Below are 12,174 nucleotides of genomic sequence, written 5' to 3'. Positions count from 1 at the left end.
GAGCAGAGCTGCAGACAGCAGCAGGGCTGGAGTCAGCCTCAGTTCACAGCAGAAAGGAACCAGCTGCGGTGTGGAGGGTTTCCAAAACCCAGCTGCAGAGTCAGCAGAGAGCAGCCTCCAACTTTTCGGGCTGGCAGGAGGAGGGACCAGGCAGCTGGTGGCACCCAGGTCCTTCCTTTGTACACTTGGCCAGGACAAGGCTCTGGCCACAGCAGCCCTGAGTTTGCAGCTTGGCACCTCCATCATTTGTTGCTCCACACGGGGTGAGCCAATGCTTTCCTGACATTTGGCAGGAGTCTTGCTCTGCTCAGAAGGCTTTGCCTCTCCACCTCCCCATGGTATTTTTGGGAACATCTGGGAGAGCAAGACCAGGACCAGAACTGGTTGCAGAGCTACAGACGTGGTGGCAGCAGCAAACCAGGGGTGCAGTGCTGGAAATCAACCTCTCTCAGGGCTTTTCTCAGCCTGAGGCCAGGAGGAGGAGGAAGCCAGGCTGTAAGGTGCAGCCAGCTGGGCTCTGGGATGATCACCCTCCAGTTTTTGACCCTGACTTCCCTGGCTGTGTTCACACAGCACTTGGCACAACAGGTACACCCACCAGGATGAGGTTATCAGGTCCTAACAAAACACATCCTCAGTAGCAACCCAAGAGGACCAAAGATCCACGTCTCTCAGGAAACCTCCAGTTCCAAACAGCCAAACTGCTGTCCCCTTGCCCTGTTTTCTCTGCTGCCCTTGGTACCAGCCCTGAGGTTCGGGAGAGCCCAGCCAAGCTGCAACAAAAACCAGTGGGATCTGCTGCCCTTCCAATCTCCTCAGGGAGATGCCAGGCTGGGCACAGTGCATCCCGAGAAGACACAGGATGGCACCAGGAATTCAGTTGCCCAGGAGAATCCCTGACCTCACTATCACAATGCTCTGGGTCCTGGAGCAGCCTCTGTACCTTAGGATGTGTCAGGAAGCCTTTGTATTCAGGGGCTGGACCAGAAGCAGGGAGAAAGCCAAGGCCACTGAGGCCCTCCCTCACCCCTGGTCACCATACTCACATGTCCAAGAGGTGGCATTTGGCCCTGCTGTGGTGTAGGGCCCTGCAGTGGTGCTGAGCTCCAGCCAGTACGGGGTGCCTGGCTGGAGGTGCTGAAAGGAGAAGCTGGTGAGGCCCCTCCTGGCTGCCAGGGTGGTGGTCACAGTTTGGGTGAGGAGGTTGTGGAGCACGAGGTGCAGCCAGGCAGCCCCCGTGGCATTGCCCCAGGAGGCCACCAGGCTGGTGCTGGAGCCTGGGATAAGAGTCAGCTGGGTGGGGATGGAGGGAGCTGTGGGGAAAAGCAGGAGGCAGCAAGGTTCAGTGCTGGCGATGGAGCTCCCTGGACACACCCTCCTTTTCCTCCTTCTCCAAGCAGGGTGCCCTTCATTCACTGGGTTGGCACAGGGTCTGCCTAGGGATGTCCCCTGTGTCCCATCCCAGGCAGGCTGAGGGGCTCCTGAGGTCCCTCCATACTGTCACACTCTTTTTGCAGGGCCAAGGGGGTGGCAGTCTGGGCAATGCAAGGTTTCTGCAGCTCCCACCAGCCAAGATCTTTTGCCAGCATCCCCAGGTTGCCCTTCTCCCATAGGGACATGGAGCACCCAAACCCAAAGGACAGGTCCAGCAAAGCAGGGCTGGGCTGTGAGGTTTTCCCCTCGGCTCACAGCATGGATGTGGCAAACTCCCAGCGGGTCCCCACCCTACACTGAGTCCCCATCCTGAGCCTGGAGACCTCCTCAGCTCCATCTCTGCCAGCCCAGCAGCACCCATCCCACCCAACCCCTTCTCCCATCATCTCCTCTGGGGCAGGACACCCACCTGTCCACTGGTGCACACTGGTGCTGGCCTGCCTGGCTCCAGACTTGGTGCTGACCCTCAGGGCGTACTCACTGCCAGGCAGCAGCCCCTCGAAGAGGAAGGTGGAGGTGCTGGGCAGGACAGACACATTTCTCACCAGCATCTGGGACTCACTGTGGTAGAGGGCAAGGTGGTAGCTGTCCCGCTGGCCTTGGGCATGTGCCCAAGATGCCCTGAGCACTCCAGGGCTCCCGTTGCTGCTGAGGCTGAGGTTGCTAACAGGTGAGGGACCTGGGTTGGACATGGCACAGATGGTGTTGGTTTGGTGAGGCCTGAACTGGCCAGGACACAACCCCCAGGCACGGACCCACCAGCTGCCCAGCTCCCACGGGTTGTGAGGGCTGCACCATCCCCTGGGGCTCAAGTCACCTCCTGCCTTCCCAGGAACACCAGACCTGCAGCCACCACTGCTGTCTGACATGAGCTGTATTATTCCAGGAGACACAGTGTGGATCCCATCCATGCAATGACCCCTGGGACCAGGGAAGGACCCTGAAACTTTTGGAAGGGATGAAAGGCCCAACATCCCCATGAACTCACAGACTACACGCAGAGCTCTACCTTGCACCCTCCAGAGCAGTGTGACCATCACTGGTAGAGGCACTGAGAGACCCTTTGACTCTGCAGTCCCTGGGGAACCCCTTACTTGTCTGTGCTGTGACTGTCTGGCTGATGCTCTCCATGCACGCAAGTGTGGCTGTCACCTCAATCTTGTAGCCCGTGCCAGGGGTCAGCCCGTGGAACCAGAAGGTGGTGACATTGGGTCCAGCAGATCCATTCTGCAGATGTGTACCTGACCCCAGGGAGGAGAGGACCAGCGAATATCCCTCGGCACCCTCTGTGGGCTCATCCCAGGACAGAAGAAGGGAGTCTGACCGGCCGCGGTCACTCACGCTGAGGTTCAGGGCTGTTCCTGCACAGGCAAAGCCAAGACCCTCACCAAGGAGCTGTGGAGCTGCTGGTGACCAGTGGCCAGGCTCCCCAGCCCACCCCTCCTCACTGCACACCTCAGCCCAGGCCATCACTCTGGTCAGGCTTCTCAACCCCAAGGGCTACCAAAAGCTTTTGGGAAACACAAGAAGGCTCAGCCCCCCCCATGGGCTGGGGTGAAAGGTACCATGTGAAAGGTACCATCTACTCCATTAGAGACAGAGCAGGAGGCTTCAAGCCATCACATGCTCGGTCCAAGCAGCCCTGGTTCTTTGTAGAAAAGTTGCCCCGGCTGGGTATAATCCATTGCTCACCACCTTGGTAGGTTTGAGCCCCCCAGATGATGCTGCAGGGCTCTGGGTCCACCTTGTAGAAGCAAGGCAGTGGCTACAGAGGAAGGAGAAGTAAAATGGCAGTGGGGCCATTACAATCCCTGCAATAGTTTCTGTCTCTGTGTGGGCTCTGGCAGAAGAGAGGGCAAAGGAATCCTTGAACCAACTCCCCAGTGTCCTGCACACTGCAGGGATTACATGGGAAGAGCAGGACACTGTCTGTGGAGAAAATGTGGAGCCAGATTTGCACAACAACCTCCTGAGCTGTGTCAGGTGTGGTGGACAGGTCTAATTGGAGGCTCAGTGGCCAAAACTCCTACTGAACCTCTGCCTTTGGAGCTGCTCAGGAATCACCTCTGCTAAGAGAACAGAGCCTGTCTGGTAGGACCAGGCTGGGCATGTGAGCCCCGTAGGCTCCATCTCTGCCTCCAGCAGCAGTCACAGACTTCCCAGCCTGGCTGGAAGTGATGAGCTCTCTGATGCCTTCAGCCTCTGGGAAACACCAGAACAGCTCTAGTGATAAGAGATTTGTGTAATAATTAGCACTTAAAATTTATGATGTGCAACATGTTGGAACAGGTTTACATGTGACCTGGCAAGGCAAGACAGCTTTAAACAAGCACAGCTCTTGCCCCAGAGCTCTGCCTGGAGGGTAGAGAGGCTGAAGGACTGTCACACAGGGCATGGCTCATCTCCTGAAGCATCATGCCCTTTGTGGAGTTCAAAAAGGGATAGTTTTTCACTCTTCTCTCATGAATGTATGAGTTCCACACCCATGTTTGTCTGCTTCTCTTGGGTTTCCAACACACTACATCACCTGCCTCCATCTGTCACTTGGCAATCATCTTCTTCACCTCCACACTACAAGTGCACTAATACCTAAAATGGCCCAGAGGCATTCTCCAGCCCTGAGGCCCATGATCACAACACTGGTCATGTCCTCAGAGATGACCTCTTGTAACCACAACACACCCAGGTACATCCCCAGGCCCTGACAGGTGCCTCCAGATCATCTGGGAGAAACCTCCTGACACTGGTCTGCTCCATGTGAGCACTGAGCTGGGCAGCCATTCCTGGGCAGCTCAGCAGAGCTGTAGGGCTGCCCCATGAAGTGCAGTCCATGTCCTTCTTATTTTGGAGGCCCTAGGACTAGTGTTGGGCCCAGTTCTGCAGTCCCCAACACCAGAAGGACCTAAAGCTTTTGGAGCAAGTCCAGAGGAGGCCACAGAGAGGATCTGAGGGTTGGAGCAGCTCTGGAGCCAGGCTGAGAGAGTTGGGGGTGTTCAGCCTGGAGAAGAGAAGGCTGCAATGGAGAGACCTTAGAGCACCTTCCAGTGACCTGAAGGGGCTCCAGGAAAGCCTGGGGAGATGGGAAAAGGGGGAACAGTTTCATATCAAAAAGGGGAGACTTAGATGAGCTCTTAGGAAGAAATTCTTCGGTGTGAGGGTGCTGAGCCCCTGGCCCAGGTTGCCCCCAGAAGCTGTGGCTGCCCCATTCCTGGCAGTGTTGAAGGTTGGATGGGGCTTGGAGCACCCTGGGCTGGGGGAGGTGTCCCTGACTGTGGCAGGGGGGTTGGAACAAGGTTAACTTTAAGCTCCCTTCCAACCAAAACCAGCCTGGGATTCTGGGATTCTGTGACCCTGCACAGCCAACTGCTGCGGCTCTGTGAAGGGCACCAAGGCCTCTGCTGCTGCTGAGCCCACTCCATGCTCTGTGTGAACAAAACAGTTTGGAGCTTTGTCCATCTGCCAGACTGCTCCTCATAAGGTTGGTTGCTGGAGGAGGATGGAGTCAACTTCCTCCCCTCCCCTGGCCTGCAGTAAGTCTAAAGCAGAGTATTTACAAAGCTCCTCAAGTCCAAGAGCCCTGCCCTCTCACCACTCCTGGGCACCAAGACCACACTCTGCAGCCTGGGACCCTCTTTAATTGTGACTTACCTGTATAACTTTGTGCACCCTCTCCCTCCAGCCCTGCTTCTGCTGTCCGGTTGCATCCCTCACCCTGGGGGATTGAAGGTGTCACATCAGAGCGGTGGTAAGGTGAGATGTTCTGAGCTGAGACCAATGCCTGGCAGAGGTGCCCTGTGGCCAGCCAGGGGACAGGTCTCACTGTGCCATGGCATTTGGACTGTGTGCACCAGGAGACAGCTCACATCTCTCTCCCTCAGCCGAGGCAGGGAGGCAGAATGCAGCTTGTGGGCTACCCTGGGGGACTGCAGACCCCCCTGGGGCCATGCTCAGAGGGGAGGACATCCCACCAGAACTGCCGGGGCACAAGGGGAAGAAGATCTGGGGAGGGAGGAAGGGAGCTCAGGACAGGCCCTGGCAATCTCATTTCTTCTGCAGGCACCTTCCCTCCCACGATCATGGCAGGAAGCTGGAGGGACCCCAGAGCTCCAACCATCTGCCATCCCTGGGAGCCAGAATGCTCCAGAGCATCCAGCACCCTCGGCAGGACACCCTCCTGCCCACGGTCTGCTGGCAAGCAGGGTGTGCCCTGCTTTGGTTGAGGCGAGCTCCCCACACATTAAAGGAAGTATCTCCGTCCACTCCCTGTCCCGCAACAAGCCACAGAGGAGTAATCATCTCTCTGGAGCTATTTCCCCCCGGCATTGCTGCCTGACTCATTCCCGGCTCCCCGCTGGCCACGGGGCTTTGGGCAGCATGTGGGGCGGGTAGGAAGGGAGTGGGGGGGCTGGGAGGAGCATCCCCGGGGTCCCGGAGCAGGGAGCGGGACCATGGCAGCAGGAACCCGCTGGAACGGGGGGACCGAGGGGGCACGGCGAGGGGAGCGGAGGACAGAGCCAGCTCCGAATTGCAACCGGCGGTAATTCGGTGCAGCTGCAGGGAGGGGGAGGCACCAGAGCCATGGCGTAATTCCTCAGAGCCACGAAGTCATCCATCCCGCAGCACTCGGCAAAACCCCTTCCCACCGAGCCTGCAAGCGGGAGCTCGTCCGGAGAAACGGGAGGTGGGGAGCCCCGCGCTTACCTCTGCCAGCGATCCCGGGAGCCGCGGCACCCACAGCACCCACAGCACCAGCAGTGGCAGCGGCGGCCTCATGGGAACCGGGGGGGCTGCGGATGAGAGGGGTGACAAGTTGGGATGGCTCGGTAGATTCTTGGCAGTGTCTGTCCCCAGCCAGCCCCTCCTCTCACGGCCTGAGTCGCCACATGATTTAGGAGCGCGGGTGGCAGGAGGACATCGGCGGGTCCCGGCCAGGGACAGCAGCTCTTGTCCCCCTGGCCTTGCCAGCTGCTCCCCCGGCCCGGGAGAGGTCCGGTGCGTGTGTGCCGATCGCTGTGGGCATTTGCTATTGTTCCCGCGGCTCTGTGTCCCTCTGCGGTAGCTCTACAGCTGTCCTTGTGTCAGCGTGTGGCTGCTGCGGCCAGTGAGCTGATGGCCGGGGGGCTCTTTGGGGGTGGCCCTGGCTGGGGTTGGGACTAGGACTGAGATTCTCCTCGGCTGCAGCCCGCTCCGGCCATCTGTACTTGTGCGGAGTTGGAGTTGGTGCTGCGAGGGGCGGAGGGGGGAGGAGACCGGACAGGACAGATGGCGGCTCTGGGATGGAGGGGGGTGTGCCCAAACCAACCCCCAGCAGGGGAGGAAGGCGGCGCTGGGATGGGTGCTGGGGGGCCCTGAGGGTGCGGGTCCCGGGGAGCAGAGCCTCAGTCACGCCGGAGAATACGGCTCGGGTGGTGCCCATGGGGCAGGGGGGATGGAGCAGGGAGAGGGGTTGGGGGCACATTCTAGGAGCGGTTCCTCTGCACAGCATCCCACGGGCATGGACCCGGACCTGGACCCGGACCGGGCTTCACCCGTTCGAGGGGTTGGCGGGGTCTGAGCTGTGCCCGGCCCTGTTCGTGGGGGGCAGGAGCCGTGCTTTGGGGTGCGGCCATGGGCAGCAGGCTGTGCCCCCTCTCCCCTCCCCATCCGTGTGCGGGGCCTGTGCGATGCGTGGCAGGATGCCAGCTCTGATTCAGAGCGGAGATGCCATTGGCTTCACATCAGCGCTGGAGATCTGGGACAGTACTGGAAGGGATTCAGTCGTGCATCTGTTCTGCAAGCCAGCACAGCCTGTGTGGCCCTGGGAGTCTCTCCCAGTAGCCAGCACGGCCACCAATGGGGACTGTTCAAGCTCTGCTGTGAGCCATGGTGCTGCCAGGGTGGAACACATCTCCCTGCTGGCTCCAGGACAACAGATTCCCTGCCCTAAAAACTCAGGTTTGTCAGCTGGGACAGTGACAGACAGATCAGCCCCCAGTGTCTAGGCAAAGCCCCTGCACCTAACTGAGAAGAGAGGGGGACACAAGGGCTAGGACACATCTCCTACCCCAGCTCCATCCCCCAAATCTCCTGACAGTCCCCAGGCTGAGAAAGGGAACAGAGCACACGAGTCCTCTTCCCTTTGCATGGGGACAGCCAGTTCCCCAGGTCCTCAGTCCCAGGACTGGTGCCAGGAGTCCTGGTCCGTGGTCACAGTCATGTCTCTGCAGAGGTCCAGGCCCTTGCCTGGAGCAGGCTGAGGGTGGAGGAGCCCTGGCCCTGCTGCTCAGCCCAGCAGAGGGTTCATTTGTCACCTTCCTCACCTGTGTTAACAACCCAGCACAGAGAAACAGCTCAATAACCAGGGGCCCTTCTGGTCACTGTCTCTGGACCAACCTACTGGGAGCTGGGGTCACCCAGCCATGCTGCCAGACCTTGCCATGCTCAGGATTGGCCAACCCTAAGATGGACCCACACAGGTACTGGAGGTGGTGTCCTCATCCACTCAGATGGAGGGCAACCCTCTCCACAGGCTGAAGCAGTAGATTTGGGGCTGGCTGCTGCAGTCCCCACTGGGCTGGGGATTGTTTTGAAAGGCTCCTTTTCCAGTCCTGGGGGGCTGCAGCCAGCTGAGAGGAAGCTGAGGCCAGGGTGGGACTCTGTAGTATCCCCAGAGTGTGGCAAGTGATGACAAAGTTGAACTGGAGGGGTGCCTGGTGCATGAAGCCAGGGTTGGAAATGAGGATAAGGGCCTTGGTGGGCTGGAAATGAGATTCTCAAGGAAAATGTTGGGAAGAGATTTTGTATCTCCCAGTGTCTGAGGCAGGGGGCAGGAGGAGTGTGCCCTGCAGTGCCACAGATGGGCAAATTTCCCAGGCTACAGAGTCAAGGTGGGGCTCCTCTTCTAGCTTCAAAGCACACCAAAGAGCAGCTCCAGGCCAGCAGGAGGACAAACCCACTCACCCGAGTCCTGAGAAACTTCAGCCTGGCTGAGTCTGCCCTGTCTGGCTGGGGAGAAAGCTGAGCCCATGTGTACTCAATACATCTACCTGCCCACAGTCCCAGCACTCCTACCACCAACCTTTCTGCAAAACTGCTCAGATCTATCTCCAGCCACTCCAGCTTCTTAGAAAACAACTTCTGCTGCCATTGCTTTGCATGAGGGTACAGCTCCACCACCAAAGAAGTTTCTTCAAGCATTGGCCTGCCCAGGGACCAAAGGATGTGTGTCCTGTCCTCCCTGGTCTCTGCTCTAGGCAGCTGAGTTGGGACTCCTGGAGCACAACGTCAGTGTCCCTGAAGCCTCTGGCCATGCTGTGCCACTGCCACTCACCTCTGCATCCAGGAGAGGTGACCAGCTTCAGGAGGACTCCTGGCAGCCCACCAGGGTGACACTGACCTCTGGCCATGGACCCAGAGGTGTCTCAGTGGTTTTCCCAGCCTCCACATGCTACTGCTGGCTTGTCACAGGGCAAGCAGCGCTACATGCAGCGCTACAGACTGGGGACAGAGTGGTTGGAGAGCAGCCAGACAGAAAGGGACCTGGGAGTCTGGATTGACAGGAAGCTGAACATGAGCCAGCAGTGTGCCCAGGTGGCCAAGAAGGCCAATGGCATCCTGGCATGTATCAGAAACAGCGTCACCAGCAGGTCCAAGGAGGTGATTCTGCCCCTATACTCAGCCCTGGTAAGGCCACACCTTGAGTACTGTGTTCAGTTCTGGGCCCCTCAGTTCAAGAAGGATATTGAGGTTCTCGAACAGGTCCAAAGGAGGGCAACCAAGCTGGTGAAGGGACTCGAACACAGATCCTATGAGGAGAGGCTGAGGGAGCTGAGGCTGTTCAGCCTGAAGAAGAGGAGGCTCAGGGGAGACCTCATTGCTCTCTACAACTACCTGAAAGGAGGATGGAGCCAGGCGGGGGTTGGTCTCTTTTCCCAGGCAACTCTCAGTAAGACAAGAGGGCAGGGTCTTAAATTGTGCCGGGGGAAGTTCAGATTGGATATTAGAAAGAATTTTTTCACGGAAAGGGTGATCAGACATTGGAACGGGCTGCCTGGGGAGGTGGTGGACTCTTCGTCCCTGGAGATATTTAAAAAGTGACTCGATATGGCACTCAGTGCCATAGTCTAGTGACTGTGGCAGTAGTTGATCAAGGGTTGGACTTGATGATCTCTGAGGTCCCTTCCAACCCAGCCTATTCTATGATTCTATGATTCTATGATTCTATGATTCTAAGCAAAGCTGGCACCTTTGCTGACCATGGTGACACGTCTACACCAGCCCCTGGAGGTTGTGCTCTCTGAGTTCAGCCAGGCAGCCTGCCCAGCCCAAAGCACTGGTGGGAGGGAGCCCAGCCCTGGCTCTGTGGGACTCAGCTGCCTCCCATACTGGACAGAAGCTGATGTTCCTTACACACCAGTGCTGCCCTCACTTCAGCCACCCCGGTGACACCATGCCACAAGTGAGGGCAGAGAACCCATCTTCAGCAGGGGGTGGCAGATCACCCCTCTGGTCCACCCGAGAGTGAAGCCTTTCCCTGTGCCAGACCCAAAAACAACTGCAGATTTCTCCACCCAGCAGCTGGAACCAGGCCTGGAAACTCAGAGCCTGCCGAGTCATCACATTTTCCGTGAAGCAGCAAAGGCACTGCAAGGGGCAGGGGGATGGGGACTCCCAGCTGACCACCAGCACTTGAAAGCTCTGCTGGGCTGAACTGGGGGGGATATCCCTGAGACTTCAGGGCCTGTGCAGCCAAGCCACCACCTTCTGCAAGGCTGGGGGATTGTCTTTGTCCTAGGCCCCATCGGGATCATCACTGGCATTTGCTCCAGGTGCCTTGGACATGAAGATCACTTGTCCCTTCTGAATCATCCCTGAGCACAGTCCTGGAGTGAAGAGGAGCAGAGTGGGCAGCAGAGTGTGTACAGCCCAGCATCCTGGTGTCCCAGGCTCTGTGTGTGCTGACAACTGGTGGGCAATGCTGCCCAGGCTGGGCACAGGCAGAGCCTGGCAGGGTCCCTGCACACTGATGCCAGGGGACAGCATTGTGGGCAAGGAGACTGCAAGTCCCTGAGCAGCTCACCTTGCCACCCAGGGAGGGCATAGCCACAGCCTGGCATGATGCCAGGAGCAATGCATGGAGGAGGAGCCTGTGTCCATGCCTGGATGTGCAGCCCTTGGGAGCTCTGCCACTGGGCAGGACCATTGCATCCCACCTGGCATCCTGTGACAGTGTGCTGCCCCATGACTTGGGGCACTGGTGCCACTGGGATTGGGCTGGGAGCAGCTTTGGGGCTCCTGTCCTGCCTCAGCCCAGCAGCAGCAGCATCTGTCCTGTTCCTGTCCCTCCAGTCCCTGTCTCTCCTTGTGCCCACCAGGGCTGTGAACTGCCCCAGGCCACAGTTTCTCCCCTTGGCCACCTCTGAGGTGCCAAGTGCTGCCTGGGGCTGCCAGGGTGGAACAAGGGGAAGAGGCTGCCCTGGGGGCAGAGGCATCAAAGGGTGCAGGTGCTGCTGGGACCTCTCTCTTTGCAAGGTTCACACGCCACCCTTCTCCAGCCCTGAACCCCAGAGCAGGGGGATACTCTTCCTTCAGTCCCTTGCAAGTGTTGAATCATTTCCCCACGGTGCCCTGCCAGCTCCCTTGTTTGCCTCCTGCCCGTGCTACCAGACCTTGGAGCTCTACCTATTTCGCAGAGCTGAGAGGACAGGCAGGCAGGGGGGTCTCACCCCTTCTGTGGGTGGGCATGGCAGGAGTGACCGCTATATTGGGGTGATGCTCTACACTCCCCCTGCTTGCTGCTGGGAGGGCTGTAGGTGTGAACCAGTTGCCTGAGAACTGGGAAGAGCAGGGCTGTCAGTGACTCAGAGCACACCGAGAGCTGGCAGAGCCGGGCAGACCTGCTCTACCCCCCCCCATCCCTCTCCCCCCCCGGCTGTGGGTGCTGCTCCCAGGGTGAGTGGGCACAGTCCTCTGGCACCAGGCAGGGAGGGCTGAGGTCAGCCTGGAGAGGTCCTGCCCCACATCCAGGGCAGCAACCTGGATGGGCCCCAGGAGTGCCCACCCCATTGCTAACAGCTGCTGGAGCTCTGTGGGGCTCTGCTCCCACCCTGTGATGCAGGGTCAGCACAGGCTGGCTGCAAGGCTGGCCAGTGCCACCAGGGTGCCACATTCGCAGAGCCAAAAAGCAGCCAGGAAGCAACTGCTGGTGCTCACCCACAGCTCAGCACGTCGGGGAGCCCAGGCACAAGGTCCCCACTGCACAGACACTGCTGCCGAGCGCCAGGCTCTGCTTCTGGCACAGCCATGCACAGCAGCTGGCCTCCCGGGGGCCAGGGGTGGGATTTGGCAGGGCAAGGAGGGTCTGCACCCCCTTCCCCACTGCATGCATCCTCGCTTCCACTACCTGGCTGGGAAAAAAGGGGGAGACAAGGAGTGGGACCGGTACCTCTCCTGGTGGGCATCCCCAGCGTGGTTCCCGTCAGCCTGGTGTGCACAGTGTCAGCCTGGTGTGCACAGTGTCAGCCTGGTGTGAACAGTGCCAGCCTGGCGTGCTCACACTCGCTGTTCACTCCCGTTTAAGCACAGCCCCGACGCTCAGGTCTGGGCTGGTCCCGTGGGATTGCCTGCCTGGGCTCGCCCTGTGTGTCTGCTGCAGGATGCCAAGGAGGAGGGATCAGCTGGATGGATGGATGGAGATGCCTCCTGCAGTCCTGGGGTGGCAGGGTCTGCAGGGCAGGGAGGGTGGGGGACACATCTGTGCTG

General features: G+C 59.1%; 1 protein-coding gene across 3 annotated transcripts in view; it reads right to left on the bottom strand.

The window, feature by feature from the left end:
• LOC103533640 (receptor-type tyrosine-protein phosphatase V-like) overlaps window positions 1-6,640 on the bottom strand; it is a 32,840-nt gene extending 26,200 nt beyond the window's left edge. For all 3 annotated transcript variants that reach the window (XM_030465544.1, XM_030465545.1, XM_030465546.1), the window contains exons 1-5: window positions 6,136-6,640; window positions 5,083-5,146; window positions 2,529-2,795; window positions 1,844-2,113; window positions 1,047-1,313 (exon numbers count right to left, since the gene is read on the bottom strand). In XM_030465544.1, the coding sequence (XP_030321404.1) occupies window positions 1,047-1,313; window positions 1,844-2,113; window positions 2,529-2,795; window positions 5,083-5,146; window positions 6,136-6,207 (940 nt within the window). In that variant the 5' untranslated portion in view covers window positions 6,208-6,640. The remainder of the gene's footprint in view (window positions 1-1,046; window positions 1,314-1,843; window positions 2,114-2,528; window positions 2,796-5,082; window positions 5,147-6,135) is intronic.
• Between the last annotated feature and the right edge of the window lie 5,534 nt (window positions 6,641-12,174).

The sequence above is a fragment of the Calypte anna genome, chromosome 26, assembly GCF_003957555.1.
Source record: "Calypte anna isolate BGI_N300 chromosome 26, bCalAnn1_v1.p, whole genome shotgun sequence".
NCBI lineage: Eukaryota > Metazoa > Chordata > Aves > Apodiformes > Trochilidae > Calypte > Calypte anna.
The sequence above is the reverse complement of the archived record's forward strand: the minus strand, read 5'-3'. Positions and strand labels throughout refer to the sequence as shown.